Source organism: Neltuma alba, unplaced genomic scaffold, assembly GCF_004799145.2.
Source record: "Neltuma alba isolate B1F8T4 unplaced genomic scaffold, ASM479914v2 tig00011900_pilon, whole genome shotgun sequence".
NCBI lineage: Eukaryota > Viridiplantae > Streptophyta > Magnoliopsida > Fabales > Fabaceae > Neltuma > Neltuma alba.
In genome coordinates this window covers 88464-105086 of record NW_021636498.1, presented here as the reverse complement: position 1 = coordinate 105086, position 16623 = coordinate 88464, and the positions used below count along the sequence as shown (strand labels likewise).

Here is a 16623-nt window from a genome sequence, read left to right as displayed (position 1 = left end):
ATTCAAGCCACTACAATTCTCCACATCCATGACTAATATAAAATATCAAGTTTGATCATTCATCTTTGCAAGGTACACTAGAAACGATCATGAATTCTGCTGTTTGTTCCCATTCCATCGAAACAGATAAGTCCAAGAGAAGAACAAGAACAGGGGAATGAACTTACACTATTGGCTGAAATATTGTCTGCTATTACAGCAAATTTGAATCTATCATTCCAAATAGAATCTGAAACTACTCTATATACTTAGACATTGCTGTGCAAACAAATCAATAAGATCCAGAATTTACAACGAGCTTATATGAAAATCAAACCAAGAACATAACTACAGATCAAGCAGTGGATTTCTGGGGTTGTGTGGTGGTTATTCTAAAGCAATCGATTAACTCATTTCTCTGAGTCATAACGTTGCCAAACAATTCATCCACCTCCTTGCTCGCATCGTCCATGAGTTTCTCCAACACATGAAGTTCTTTCTGCAATTCCATGGACGCATCAAGTTTCTCAGCATCTGAAGCAGCAAGAAGATTAGCCACAGAACCATTGATCTCTTCAATCTCTTTCAACACAGGCATTTTCTCTATCAGCATCAGTTCGTTGATTCTGGAATCAAGCGTGAAAACTGAAGAATCATCAAAACCACCTGTAATTTTTCTCATCTCCAAGTAGGGTTTCCATTCGCTGCATAAGCCAGACAAGAAAATCCCACATACCCAGAACACAATCCTCTTCAATTCATTTACAGCTTCATGAACAACCATTTGCTTACCTGAGCAATCCTTGGCCTCGCGATCCTCCGCCTTCGTATCTTCATCGAAACTAAGGTTGAAACGACCAGGCGGAATCGGTTTCAGATGCTTCATAGCTGAGGAGGGCGAATTCTCCAGGAGACTCAATCCATGACACAGAGACATCCGAGCCTGACCGAGGTGAGAAAGACAAGAAGAAATCGAATTGAAAAGATCAAGCAAATTCACGCTATACCGGAGAAACAATTGGACCGATTCAGAATCCCATGAGCTCATGGGATAATCGATATCCACCAGAAGCTTAGCGAAAGCCCTGTTGATTGAGGGTAAGAGGCCTAAGAACTTGTGGATCCATAAGAGGGAGAGGATTTCAGATTGGGGTAATTGGGAAATGGAATTGGAAGCTATGGATCGAAAAGCTTGAAGGGAAGATGAAAAGTGGTGTGATTGATGATGGTGGTGATGATCATGATGAGTGTGATTGTTGTGATCTTCCAGTTTCTTCGAAAATTTCTGAGCAGCCAAGAGTACCATCGAACGATCAGCGAAAGGAAGCTGTGATGATTATAATAATAGTTGGGAAATTCGGATTAAGTTGTTTGACAACTTGAATTTCTCAGTCAAGGTTTGAAATTTTGAATGTTTGGTTTTAGCTTCTAGGGACACTCTAAATCTCAATTTTATAACGTGCCCTTCTTCTTCTTCTATTATTATATTATTATCATTATTCAATATTAGTTGCTGGCAAAAATAATTCAATATTAGTTGGCTAAGGAAATTTAGTGTTCAATTCAATGCACTTTTATTTTAGGGAAAATTTCAGGAAAAAACCCTTGAAATATAAGCAATTTCAGATTGGATCCTGGAATTTTAAAAATGACAAAAAAAGTCATTGACCCAATATATCATTTATGAAATTAAGACGAATTGACAATTTTGCCCCTGGCTAAGTAAAAATGAGTAGTTATTCTCTAAACAAATATAGGTAACGCTTATACTGTTCTAATTATTACAAGATTAGTTGTAGTTAATAATAAGGTTACCTGACTATGAAAAAGTGAGTAGTTATTCTCCACATGAATCTAGATAATACTTACATTGTTTTAGTGATTACAAAATTAGTTGTAGTTAATAACAAGACACCTGACTATGAAAAAGTGAGTAGTTATTCGCTACATGAATCTAGGTAACGCCTAAACCCTTATAGTAATTCCTTAAATCATTGTAGTGAATGAATACAAATGAGGGCAAAATTGTCAATTCCTCTTGATTTTACAAATGATAAATTAGGTCACTGATCCTTTCTGTCATTTTTTAAATTCCATGACCAAATCTGAAATTTCTTATATTCTAAAGACCTTGTTTGGAATTTTTCCTTTATTTTATCCTTGACGGTAAAAATTACTTTTAATTTTTCTCTCAGCATTTTTTTCCTCAAAAATACTACCTCCGGTCCTAATTATAAGACCCAGTTGACTAATTTCAGGAGATTAAGGAAGTAAGTTAAGTTAGTTATTTGTAACAAATAAGTGTTGTCATTCCTAAAATATCCTTGCTAATTAAGTGTGTTGGTTAGAACTATCATTATTAGAAGGATTATCTTGAAAAAAAATGCATAAATATGATAGACAAAATGGATTGGGGTCTTATAATTAGGACCAAACTAAAAGTCAAACGGGGTCTTATATTAAGGACCGGAGGTAGTACATATTTAGTCTTTTAATTTTATATAAAATTTTTATTTTGCCTTTTAACTTAAAAAATATCTCTTGGTGTTAATAACCCTGAAATCATTAGTTTGAAATAATAATTTTTTAAAAATTATTATTATTTCAAAAATTAAACTGATATATTAGTAATTAAGAATCTTTTATCAGTATGTTTTATCAGTATTAAAGTCTCAATTTCATTTTTTTCAAGGTTAACAACATTGGAGCTAAATCACTAAGAAGACATACCTTTACATTTTTTGCCCCTCAAATTTGCTTCCAGGAATAGTATACATATTATTCATCACTTGTTAATTTGTAAATGGCTTCCAATACGTGTGGGTAACTATCACTTTGAAATACTTTAAAAAAAAACTATCACTTTGAAATTTATTATTATATTACCATTATTCAATATTAGCAGCGAAAAAGAGATTTATTTCATTTTCCATTTTTTCATGATAAGACAATAAATACTAAAATAATTACTTAAGTTAATTATTTAAGCATTTATTAAATTTACTTATTCTCCATGTCAACACATACCCAACTAAAATATTCTGCACAGCTCAAAAGATACCATGTGCTCCCAAATATACTCCAACTTTACTCCTGGACTTAGGTATTAAGAAATTTAATACTCCTCCGGTTCTAAATGTAAGACCCTTATACACACTTGTATAAGGGTTTTACATTTAGGACCGGAAGAGTACATTATTACTGGTAGCTTGAGAGGGAAGCAGAACAATTTGATTTAAACAGAAATTTAATAAATGTAGGCTTATTATTATTATTATTATTATTATTATTATTATTATTATTATTATTATTATTATTATTTTGATTGATTCTTTTTCTTCTCTTACGTCCACATTAAGGATTTCTGTGAATGTTATAGAACATGACTCAAGAAATATATAGTGAAGCTCGGAAAAGCAAAGAAGCGTTAGAGCATCTTTTCCCCCCATGAACATTATGTCTGAGAGCTACTTTCTTGAGTGGGAAAAAAAAAAAGATAAAATTATATTCAGTATCCTAATTTTATTCTTATTAGTATTCAACATGCATTAGTGTTATTTTCTCAGTACATTAACACTTACTGATTTGTTTTCCTAATTACACCCAACACCTTAATATTATTTATAATTTAACATCCTAAAATATATTATAAATAAGGTTAAAGTGTTAAAAGATGAATGCATCATAAATAAAATTAAAATACATGATACAATTAGAAAATAATACGAAGGTGCTAGACATTACTTTATGAAAAAAAAATATTTTAATTGAAAAGTGTGGGGCTTACGCGCTTTATAAAAGAATTAAATAAATGATTACATTATTTATTTGATTAATTTAAAATTAAATGAACCGACAAGTTTTTTTCTTCTTCCAAAACATAGGTATCCGTATCCTCTTATTGGAGACAATTCTATTCGAGGCACTGTCGAGTATTAAATGTAGGCATTTTTCTCAGCGGGGATTCAAACTTTAATTCACCACGTTGTAAGAAACTAGTCCATTCTGTTAGATCCAATCCCGTTGGTATGAACTGACAAGTTAACGTTAATGTAATGCATATCTTTTTTGGGCTTGGCTGGTTGATACGTAACAAATCATCACTTATTATAACTGGTTCAGGAGCTTCATCTTTAGACTGGTCACAACGTTCAGAAAATTGCGCAGCAAGATTGGTTTAAATTTTAATTAAGTAATAAACCGGTGTATATTGACTTGCAATATACTAATATCCATAATATATTATGCAGAGTATAAAATCTGTATGACGTAAAATCAAGTCTGCAAATTAAATATTCTCCGTACATTGCTTGCAATTTCAATGTACTGACTATACTTATTTTTTATTGTCCAACATAAAGAGTATATTACTAAAAAAAAAAAAAAAAAACTCTCTTAATAATATAGAAGTTAGACTTAGACGATTAATTCATCCAGATTAAAAAAATTAGTTAAATTAATTGTTATTAAAATGTATATATTTTTACAAAAGCTGAAATCACTCTAAAATATAAATTAAATTACTTTAAAAGACCAACTGACTTTTTTAAAAAAAAATCCACCCGTAATCAAATATCCTTTATTTTTGCCCAACTTTAAATTTACATAAATCGCTTAAATAAAATTCACTTCCACTGATGCTAACTAAACAAGCCCACGGTTGGTAAATGGGAACTCAATAAAGAAGTGGGACCATATTTATGAGCTGGAGAGGCGGTTATGCCAAATTGATTTGTGGAATTTTTTACCAAATAGACACTCTCTTAATTAAAAATCTAATATTAATTCAACTTACAAAAACTAACTTTTTTAATAAATCTAACCCGAGTTGCTAAGAGGGTGTTTGGATGAAAATCAAACTATAATCTCAAAGAGTGATTTTACGGCCTACGAGGTAAATTGTGGAGGAGTTTATTTCAATTTGCGAAAAAGTACTTCTAAAAAAAGCACTTTTTAGGGTATCCAAACACCCTTTAAGTTGAGTTGTGGAATCATTTTTCAGTATTTTTTTTAAAACAATCCTATTTAAAAATTATCAGATACTAATATAAGTATTTTTTTTAATAAGAATTCAAATTTTAATTGGTAACAGTAAAACCCAACCCACTGGGTGCTTCTTTGGTATCTATGCTTGAGTTTGACGTCAGCTTTTCCGTGAAGTGTCCTTTTAGCTTTTTCTCTTCCTTTCGGGGTTGCTGGGCCCTCTTGAGCTTGCACGCACCGCCTTCCACCTCAAGCTAACAAACCATGGGCTCACACAGTCACACACATCATGTTTCGTGCGCCCCTAATTAATATATTTAGATATAAAACTCTTATTTCTGATTTTAAATAGAAGACTCTTTAAAAAAAGAGTCTTATATTTAGGATCGAAAAGTATTTGGTATTTTCAATATTTATTTGAAAAGATTAATCATTTTTCATCTATAATTTTTGATTTAGTGATAACTTAATCCTTTAATTTTCACTTGATACAATACATTTTTTATAATATTGATTCAATTGAAGTTCAGTCATCAAGCTTTAATTTGATATAACTCAATTTAACCATAGTTTTGATTATTTATGATTTAAAATACTAGTCACTAAGTTTTAAGAAATAACTTTAGTCCTTATAATTTTGTTTTCTAAAATATAGGGACGGATATTTCAAATATTTACAACTATGGTGATCAAATAGCATTGAATTAGAGTTAAGAAATTGAGTTTAATCAAGTCAAAATCATATAATTTTGGAATTTAGTGATATCGAATCAAAATTCAAATATTCTTAACTTTTAAGGATTTTAATAATGTATTAACAATTTTGTTTAGATTGTTTTACCTTTCATTAATGGAGATAATGATGTAAAACATTAAAAATGAGAATATTCAATATAAGGGTGATTTAATTAATGTTTCATATTTGCTGGCATGCAAACAAATCTAAATCCTTTCCGAACATTGTTTCAGGGTCAGTTAGTTGGGTGTGAGAGAAATGGAGGGGGAGAGAAAATTTTAACAAGTTTGGTTTAAAAAAATTGAAGAAGTAGGATTAAAAAAATCTTAATTAATTTTTTTATTCTTTTATCTTACATATTATTTTTATCAACATTTTATAACCCTACATTTCTAATTTCTTAAATTGAGCTAATTAAAATCTTTCTCCTCATCTCTCGTCGTGAGTTCAACTAGCGAAGGGACGGACTCTCTTACCAAAGGGAGGGGGTTCGATCCTGGGAGTACCACTTTGTTGTGGCTCCAGTCGTGGGTTGGGTGAGGCATATCATAGCATAGTGAAGCTAGGAGATTCCTATTTATTGAGCCAGAAAAAAAAAAGGCTTTTGTCATGCTCCCATGCCCGTAAGGACAGATTTCAGTGGATCAAGCGTTAGGTGTCCTATCTTTGGATCATGGATGAGTCCAACCCTGTTCCTAAAATTTATTGATAAAAAGAAAAATTTCCTCCTCTCCCATTTCCTCCAATTCCCTCGTACCAAATAGGGTTAGGCTTTCTCTCCATATGCAATGCTAATCATTAGATCAGAATGAATCTAATTGGTAATTATGTTTTTGAAATTATATTAAAATTAATCCAACTACTATATTCAGATTCTAATAGCTAAATGGCATATTTCACTGAATGAATATATTTGTTTAATTAATTATTTTACAAAAGCAATATTTTTAAATGACGATTATCATTTGATTTCATTAAAATTTGAAATATTAATATTTTTATTTTTAAAATCTAAATTGTGTTTTTAAAAAGAAAATAAAAGATGGTATGCTGGGAACGGAACACCTTCAAGAAACGACATTAATATAGCCAAACGCACTAACAAACACACAAAACGACAATGTAAGTCAACGACACACCATGCGTGTACTTACCCTCTTCATTAACTTGTGTTCACACTTACTTACCCATTATCAATTATGAAGGCATAATTTATTTTTTTATGAGTATTATAATTCATTTTTAGATTTATAAAATAAATAAAAGATGTAATGCTGGTTTTAGTTTTAGTTTTTGGCCTGAAAATGTACCATTTTCGTACTTCTGTTGATTTTATTTGGGGTATTTAACATTTTTCAAAAAGAATAATAAACATTTAGGTATATGTAATAAGTTGTTTATTTTTATTAATATATTGAATAAACAATCTACTTCAGCACGTCATATAATACCAAAAACTTAATTACGTGTAGAGAGGAAGAGTGGAGTTCTGACCATGGATGGCAATTTAGATGCCATTTTTAGATTTTAGATACTTATCAGTGTCTTGATTGATTCGATGAGATAAGATTTACATTGTCTTAATACAGTTCAAACAGTTGGCAAAAAAAAAAAATACAGTTCAAACAGTCTAGATTTAAAAATGTTAACTAATACTAGCTCTATTCCAAAATATAAGCATCAAATAATTAATTTACGTGACTTAAAAGGTTAGTTAAAATTAATTAAATACAATACATATGTAAATAATGCAACTTATTTTTTAAAACACTTTTATTTATAGAGAGAGTAAATAGAAAAGAGAATGAGTGAAAAAATATATGAGAAAGACATATAATTAATTAAGTATAAAAAATAAAAAAGTATATTAAATGATGAGATAAATCTAAATTATAGCTTAAAAAAACAAGTTCTTTCAAAGTTTTGATGTTTATATTTCGAACCCGAGAGAAAGTAGTTTTTAAATAAAAAATTAATTTTTAATTAAAAAAAACTAACAGGTAAGGGATAGTCTTTGTGTTAATTCCTATAGATATTAAAATACTACTTCTGATCCTAATTATAAGAACTAGTTGACTAATTTGAAGATATCAAGAAAAGACCTAAAATATCCTTACTAATCAGGTGTATTGACTAGAACTACCATTATTAGAAAGACTATCTTGAAATAAAATACATAAATATTAGAGACAAAGTGGATTGGGTTCTTATATTTAGAACCAAAATAAAAATCACACGAGGTCATATATTAAAGACTGGAGGTAGTATTAAATATTAAGAAAAAGAAAAAGAAAATTATATTAAATCTAAACCGTCTCATTTAAATCTGGACAGACGACATTTGGTGCTCATCACTAACTAAACCGAATCCCTTGTTTTATTTTTTTGGGTACAGAACTGAATCCATTGTTAAACTTGTGTGCGTATTTTCTCACAAAAGCCCAATAATTAAGGCCCGCAAAGAATAGTCCAAGATTCTTTGCACTTCATTGTAGCATCCCCGTAAGTGGTAACAAACCATTACCTAAACCCAGTAGGATCTTCTGAAAGTTGACTTGATTTGTTTTTTTTTTTAATAATTTATGAAAACATCATCTCTCTTGGTTATTTAAGAATTAATAACCAGATGTATTTATTATGCATTATAGGAAAATCATGCCAGTTATTAAACTGGTTGAGGCAGTGATTTAAGAGTTATTGATCTACCTATAATTAAATTGAAGTTAATCTAATTATAATTAAGATATACAAAAATATTAGTATATGTATAAAACACACATAGTTTATAAAATATAGTTATTAAAACATAATGATAAACAACTTTTTTTTTTTGTGACAGCTAAACAACTATGTTTTAACCTAAAATGATGCCGTTTTAGGTTTATAAAGGGAGGAAAAAATATAACATTCAATCCAATCATTTGTGCAGAAGTTTTAATCAAATCAGTTCACTAGTTTATTGATTTTATTGACTGACTCGACTTAGTTTTAATACTATGGTGCGACTAATGCAAAATATCACTATAAATACTATTTTTTGCGTTAGTTATGCAAGAAGCAGAAGTTGCATATTATTTAGATGCTCTTCGCTTATAATCTCCTTTAGACCTAACATCATAGGCTTACTTATGACTTCTGTTTAATTTTGAAGGACTTCATAGATATTCAAAATAATTTTAAATTATCTTTCATTTTTCATTTTATATAATAGTATTATGACATCTTTTCCTCTATGGAATAGAGCTGATAATACGAATTCGCTGGTTGATGGTAGGTTAGGATTAATATTTTGTCGGCTTATCAAAATGCCGGCTAGAGTATAACCATATAATTTGCTAGTTCTGATTCTATGGAGATTCAAAATAGAGCAGTGAATATATTCCTTCAAGCTTGTTGAAGTTCTCCACCAAGAAGAAGAGGTTGTTGCCATGGAGGTTAGTTCAACATTGATCAAGACTCCTTAGGGATTAAGGATTCAACAAAGTTTGAACTAAGACTTTGAGGTCCTGTTTGGTACGAAACATTGAAAATGAGGGATATGGACTAAAATTATAATTGAAAAAATTCATTAAAAAGTTTTTAGCATGAGTAATTGCTTATTATATGAGATTAGACAAACCCATAGAAGTAGGATTGGAGAATACCACTTTCCCCCATGGTATTCCTCAATCCCACATACGTAGGTTTGTCTAATCTCACGTAATAAGCAATCCCTCATGCTAAACACTCTTTTAATAGATTTTTTCAATTTCAATTCTAATTTCCATCCCTCATATTTAATGCTTTGTATTAAACAGTATCTAAGAGTCTAATTCTATCCAAACAATTTCCTTTGTTAATGCGTTTACCTAAAAGAGTACCAAGCAAAAGAATCATAAACAGAAGAGTGACAAATAGAAGAACCATGAACGATGAAGACAAATAGAAAGAAGGGTGAGTAAAATTGAAATATTAAAAAAAATAATTTCGGCAAATTAATCAGACTAATACAGATTACAGATAAAAAAAAGAGACTAATACAGATTACTTTTCTCTGAAAAAAATGAAAAAAATTTTTGGCTTTCCTCTCCTCTCCTCCTTCCAATTCCCAACCAAACACGCTCCTCCTTTTTTCCCTCCACTTCCTTGCCCTCCCCCCGGAAAAATCCAACCAAACATGGGGTTAGGCTCACTCTTGCTCTCGCACCCTCATTCTCAAACTCACCTTCGTGATCGTGACTCTGCTCTGTGGCTCTGTGTCTCTGTGTCTCGGCGTCATCAGCGGCTCGGCCCTCCATCTCCGGCTCTCGGCGCTCTCGCCAGTCCCCTCAGACCTCAATCTCACCTCCCAGGGCGCCCTCGCGCCTTGCTCTTACTGTCGTCGGCACGCCACACGTCATGCACGCGGCGGCTCGCCTTGCTCTGTCTCTGCTTGATGCCACGGTCGGCCGTGAGCTCATGAATCTCAGTTAGTTGATGCTGTCGACCTCTCATCTCTTCCTCGTCCCAATCCCTCAATCTCAATCTCTATATAATTGTTGTTGCCGTTGGAATGGATGACTGTGGAAGTTGTGTGGGTAAGGTTCGGATCTGGAAGTTCCAAATTTGAGGGGGGAAGGTTGTTCGAAATTTTAGGAGGGAGTAGAAGTGCTCATGTGCCAAGATGTTGTATCATACAAGTGTTAGTTGATGTGTTGTTGCTGGGATGCTTGATTGTTAAATTGAAAGTATAAAACTTAACACTGATTTTATCAATAAATCCATTAATTCTCACAAAACTCTTAAGCACACACTCCTAATTAGCACACTTCAACCCCATATTCATGCTAAAAGCCCAAGATTAGATATAGAAAACCATCTAATTATAGGGATACATCATATGCATCAATTGTGCCTGCTTAGCATGTCTTTAAGTGACAGTTTTACATGCAGACATCTGGCTGCAGTAAACTGTTGGCTCTAGTGTCATGCTATTTGCCTCTGTGATTAGCTATGTTTCCTTCTCTGAGTGGCTTGTTCTGGCTAAACTTCTTTTGGTTGTCATATTTTCTACAGATAAAATTATAGAGACATGCACGTTCTTCATAATTTCTGAAAAATTGTAAATTTCTTTTATTTACTGGTATTTTTCATTTTTTTGTCATGTTTAATAAACGAACCTTTGAACAACCATTATCAGTTGTTTTATTGGCAATGCTTTACTGTTTTTATGATATCCACTGATATGACACTCCTTTTAGTTAACCTCTTTATTTTTGTGACTATTTGTAGCTTTTGAGCAGTTTTTCTTGTTCAGATTGCAGGTCCTGCATATGACATGAAGTTTTGTATGGTGGCATTTTTCTCATGCCTTCACATGGAAGCCATTGCTTATTATGGATGTAGATGCCTTCAGTGGTCTAGAATGGAGTGAGGTGAGTGAGGTATTGGCCACTGTGAAATGAGAATGATATTGCTATGTATGGTTTCTCGTTCACTTTTTCTTTCCTCTTTCAAGCATCTAATTACTCCATCATCTCTGTCCTGTTGGCACCACTCATTGTCCCTCCCCCACTTTGCCAATGCACCGCCAGTTGATGCTCTTCATGCTGTGGCTGTCAGGAATGCTTCTCTTCAAGCTTCTCAGTCAGCCAATTTTCTTTTGACTCTTTATCTTAAATCCAACAATTTGGATAGCGCTCATAAGCTGTTTGATGAAATTCTCCTCAAAGACACCCAAACATGGTCCATTCTCATATCAGGTTATGCTCGATTGGGCTCTTCCCTTATGGTATTTACCCTTTTCAGAGATATGCTGGTAGCATCTATAGCTCCAAATCAGTATACATTATCCAGTATCTTCAAGTGTTGCTCCATTGGAAACAATCTCTGGCTCGGCAAGGCAATCCATGCATGGATGCTGCTAAATGGCATTGATGGAGATGTTGTGCTGCATAATACTATGCTTGATTTTTATTTGAAATGCAGAGATTTTCAATATGCAAACAAATTATTCAATTTGATGGAAGAGAGAGATGTTGTGTCACGGAATATAATGATTGGTGCATATATGCAAACTGGAGATGTGGAGAAATCTCTCAACTTATTCAGAAATTTTCCTTACAAGGATGTTGTAAGTTGGAATACAGTCATAGATGGACTGATGCAATGTGGTTATAAAAGATATGCGTTGGAACAACTTCATTATATGGTGGATAGTGGAATTCAATTCTCTGCAGTCACTTTCTCTATAGCTCTTACGTTGGCTTCTTCCTTATTCCTTTTGCAGCTGGGTAGACAACTTCATGGGCGTGTTTTAAAATTTGGTATTAATGGAGATGGTTTTATAAGGAGTTCACTTGTAGAAATGTATTGCAAATGTTCAAGAATGGATAAAGCATCTCTAATCCTCAGAGAAATACCCTTGAATTTTCTAAAATCACAAATGTCTAAAGTTTCTTGCAATGAACCGGTGGCTGAAATGGTTTCATGGAGTTCAATGGTTTCTGGCTGTGTTTCTAATGGCAATTATGCAGAAGGTTTAAAATTATTTAAGATTATGGTTCGCGAACTAGTTACAGTTGACATTAGGACCATCACAAGTGTTATTTCTGCTTGTTCCAGCATCGGAATTCTGGATGTTGGTCTGCAGATTCACACCTACATTCAGAAAGTTGGACATGGAATAGATGCTTACGTGGGTTCATCTCTAATTGATATGTATTCTAAATCTGGAAGGTTGGTTGATGCTATTATGATTTTCAAACAAATCAATGATCCAAGTGTTGTTTTGTGGACCTCAATGATGTTTGGTTATGCATTGCATGGCAAAGGGAGGCAGGCGATTTGTCTTTTTGAAGAAATGATGAATTTGGATATTACCCCGAATGAGGTTACCTTCTTAGGGGTTTTAAATGCATGCAGCCACAAAGGCCTGCTTGAAGAAGGACGTAGATATTTTGAGATGATGAAAGATGTTTATTGCATTGACCCAGGACCCGAACACTTAACTTGTATGGTTGATCTTTATGGTCGAGCAGGGTGCTTACTTGAGGCTAAGAAGTTTATCTTTGAACATGATATCTCTCACCTCAGTTCTGTATGGAAATCTCTTTTATCTTCTTGCCAACTTCATAAAAACGTTGAAATGGGAAAGTGGGTTTCTGAGATCCTACTTCAAGTTGCACCTTTTGATACAGGAGCTTTTATTTTGTCGTCAAATATGTGTGCTGATAACCGTGGATGGGATGAGGTTGCTAGGGTAAGGAGTTTAATGCATCATAGAGGTGTCAAGAAGCATCCTGGTCAATCTTGGTTGTAGCTAGAGGATCAAAGCCACACCTTTGTCATCCGAGATAGGTCCCCACAGAATACAAGGATGGACTCTCCCTCTCTCTCATGTGGGGATTCTTTAATTGGAAGATTAAAGAAATTGGTATAATCCCTTGTGTCTGATTGGTCATGCAGGATATAGATGAGGAACAAGGGAAGTACTTATTGGTCATCACCGTGAAACACTCGCAGTTTGTCTTTGGAGTCATTAACTCTGCCCTTAATTCACCAATTGGAATCGGGAGAGCCTCCAGATGATATGTTCCTTATTGTTATAATTTTATCAGGTATACTTCTCTTCTACAATGGGCAATGGGAAATTGTTAGACATGCAAACGTTTTATCTTTTTAAGGACGGGGGTTCATTTTGTGGAGATTATCGTGGGTGCGATCGAAATATAAATTAGAAGGCTAACATTTTCAAGGTACATGGCATTTAAATATATATAGAAATTTATATTTAAAATTTTAAAAATTAAACTATTTTAGATTGGGGGGGGGGATAATCAAAATATTTTATTAGCTGGGGTAAATTTGACAAGCACAATTCTTATTACTTGGGAAACTGCTCCAAATGAGAAAAAGGAAAATTTGATGCCAATATGTTATGATCTCAGAGTATGTTTGAATATTCGTTGCATGGGGATTATGTGAATATGTTATCATATTAAGAGTATGTTTGGGTATCCGTTGCATGAGGATTATTATTGCCTCTTGCTCATATCTCTCTGTTCCTTTCTTGTCTTCCTCTTGAGTCTTGATATAAACTTTTGATTATTAAACTCATGCCCTTTTTTCCTTACTTTTTCTACTGCCCTCTCCGGCTTATTTTGTGTGCGCGCGCGCGTGTGTATTAAGTTATTTATATGCAATGATTTCTCTATCCAACGAATCTGTAGGAAAACCCAATCAAAGAGTGAGAGGAAGAAAACGAAGAACAAGGGCTCTCATGGCTTCTCCTTATCCTCCTTGTAAGTTGTAGAAAATGGCTTCTAAGCATGAGGTAAGCTTCATAAACCTTCATCTCCATTAATCCCTAACTATGGATGGGTCTTTTATTAGCTCTGATGCTACCGCCTTGTATTCTCTGATGAATTTCTCGGTTGTGACAACGCTTTTTGCAAGCAAACGGTTTCAACTATAAAGGCATGTTTGCCTCTTTCTCTTTCTCTCATTTTCTGAAACCTATGCAGTTCTTTTTCTCTTCCCTGCATAATCCTCTACCGATTGCTATTTGCATATCTTAAATTTATATGAATGCTGCAGTTATCGTCCTATATCTGCAATTTGGTTTTCTAGCTTAGATTTTTGTAGAAGTTGTTCTGATAATATTTTCTAGTCTATATGGGTTTAAGCGTTTAACAAGGACTATCTCTATCTTAGATTTTGTCTTTTCTCTCTTACTTTTCAAAACGAAGAGACGAAATTGATTCAACTGGATTTTCACTTGTACACTTAAACAAAAAAATTTCTTTTCTTTTCGGATTTCCCTTTTTTTTCCCCCATGTTTCATATAAATTAGATGTTGACATGCTGTGGGATATGCTGGCTGTTTAGTAGTTGTTGAAGCTATTGCTGGTAGCCCCTATCAGGTATTTCGATCATCAGTGTCAAATTATTGTGTGTGGTGTCCATTCTACGGTGAAACCTTCCAGTCACGTGTCACATAATAAGAAGGTAAGAGTTGTTGTTGGGGATCATAGTTGTAGAGAATGTTAAGCAATCGTTTGTTCATTATTTATTGTTAGTGTGAACAAGTATCTTGCAATAAGTAATTGTCAAATGTTTAATCTAGTTTCAAGCTTGTTTTAGTGTACTCATTCTAAGAAGCATAATTCTTAACTTTTTGTTGTGCAGTACTTTTCAAGATGGTTTGTGAAGAGAATTAAGCTGATCTGTCATGCTTCCACGAGACGATGGTACAAACTTGGAAAAGTATATTGAGGAAGAGGAAGATATTAATGAGCAAGTTACATGGGCAACCTAAAAAGATAGATGTGCAAATTATAAAAGTGAAAATATGTTTTATAATGTAACTACTATGCCTAACTTGGAAATGGTCTCTTTGGTAACTAGTAATGATCTCATCTGTATCTTATTTGCAAGCAAATGTACATTGTTCTTCTTGTTGTTATTTATGAATGAAATTAAATCCTTGAGTGAAGCTATGAGGTTGCAATGAGATTTATGGCGCTTCCAAGGAAATTATATATTATATGTTATAGCATGACGTATAAATTTATATTACGTTTTTCAAGGTTTGAACAAAATTTTGTATGATATTGTTAGCAATAGGAAAATAACAAATGAGAATACATTCATTGATTAGTTAAAATACAACCATTGATAAGCAAGGAAGCACAAGTGACAACTAACTTAATAGAAGACTATTATATTATGACGGCATTATATGCAAAATATTACCTTCGGTTTTTAATATAAGATCTTGTTTGATTTTTATTTTGGTCATAAATATAAGACCTCAATTCACGTTGTCTCTAATATTTATGTATTTTTTTTCCAAAATAGTCATTCTAACAATGATAGTTTTAGCCAATACACTTGATTAGCAAGGATATTTTAGAAAGGACAACACATGTATTATAGATAACTAACTTAACTTCTTTTCTTAATCTCCTTAAATTAGTTAATTAGCTCTTATAATTAGGAACTGAGGTGATATATTATTTAAGCAAATGAGATTCTATCATACCTTTACATCAAAAAATTTTCCCATAGATTTTGTATGATACTATCTCAAACTTTACACTAGTTTGTCAAATATGTTTGGGTTTGTATTTTTCATGGCGTTGCGATTTAATAACTTACAATTAATTGTTCATTTTCCTATCATGTGCATCACCATCAATGAATGATGGTGCTAACATTAACAACTAAGCCACCGTGACAAGTGGCAGAGCTAACATTAACAAGGGAAGGTGTTACACTATAATCAGTTTTCACTTCAAATCAGAATATTATACCACATCATAATTAAAAAGTATTATTTTAATTTATATAACTTAAAATCCCTTTTTTTTTAATGCGATGGTTTGAGACGATATTAATGATTTGTTAATAGAATAGTTTGAAGAAAAAAAACTATATACGACACACACGAACTAATTCTTAATTTATGAAAGAACGATATTGTAGCATAATTAGTTATTTCTGTTTGGTTTGCGATTTTCAAGCATTAGAATATTTTTAGTAGTCAACAAAAATTGCAATGAGGAACCCTCCGAGACGCTTCCTATTGTCCATGCTGCTAATTATAGCCACCCAACTTAATTAATTCCATTCTTTTGTTGATCAAGTCTATAAGACCATCTCAAGAAACGAGAAATTTAATTTTCATATATTTAAATTTCCTTTTAGAAGAAGCTTAATGATTTGATTCAATTTTCAGTTTAATCTCTATGATTAAAAAAGTAATAATTAAATATATACAGTTTACAAAATTTTATGTTGATCCCTATTCATAAAACCCAGTGAACGTTTATTAACCTTTGTCTATATATATAATTAACTTGTACATAGAAATATAAAACATAAAATCTATAATAAACCATATTATTATTAGTTATCATTAAAATGAAAACATATCTAGTTAGTCGACCTATATTAACACGATT

At 32.5% G+C, this 16623-nt stretch overlaps 1 protein-coding gene and 1 pseudogene across 1 annotated transcript; one reads left to right on the top strand and one right to left on the bottom strand.

The window, feature by feature from the left end:
- Positions 1–316: 316 nt before the first annotated feature.
- On the bottom strand, positions 317–1405 carry LOC114719261 (protein BPS1, chloroplastic-like). The gene has a single exon (XM_028904731.1). It carries the CDS (start codon positions 1283–1285, stop codon positions 335–337), a length of 951 nt encoding a protein of 316 aa, XP_028760564.1. The 5' UTR covers positions 1286–1405; the 3' UTR covers positions 317–334.
- A 9674-nt stretch (positions 1406–11079) lies between these two features.
- Positions 11080–15172, top strand: LOC114719260 (pentatricopeptide repeat-containing protein At2g22070-like; annotated as a pseudogene).
- Positions 15173–16623: the final 1451 nt, after the last annotated feature.

Coding starts and splice junctions, on each gene's coding strand:
- LOC114719261 (XM_028904731.1), bottom strand. CDS start 1,285: ATGGTACTCTTGGCTGCTCAGAAATTTTCGAAGAAACTGGAAGATCAC.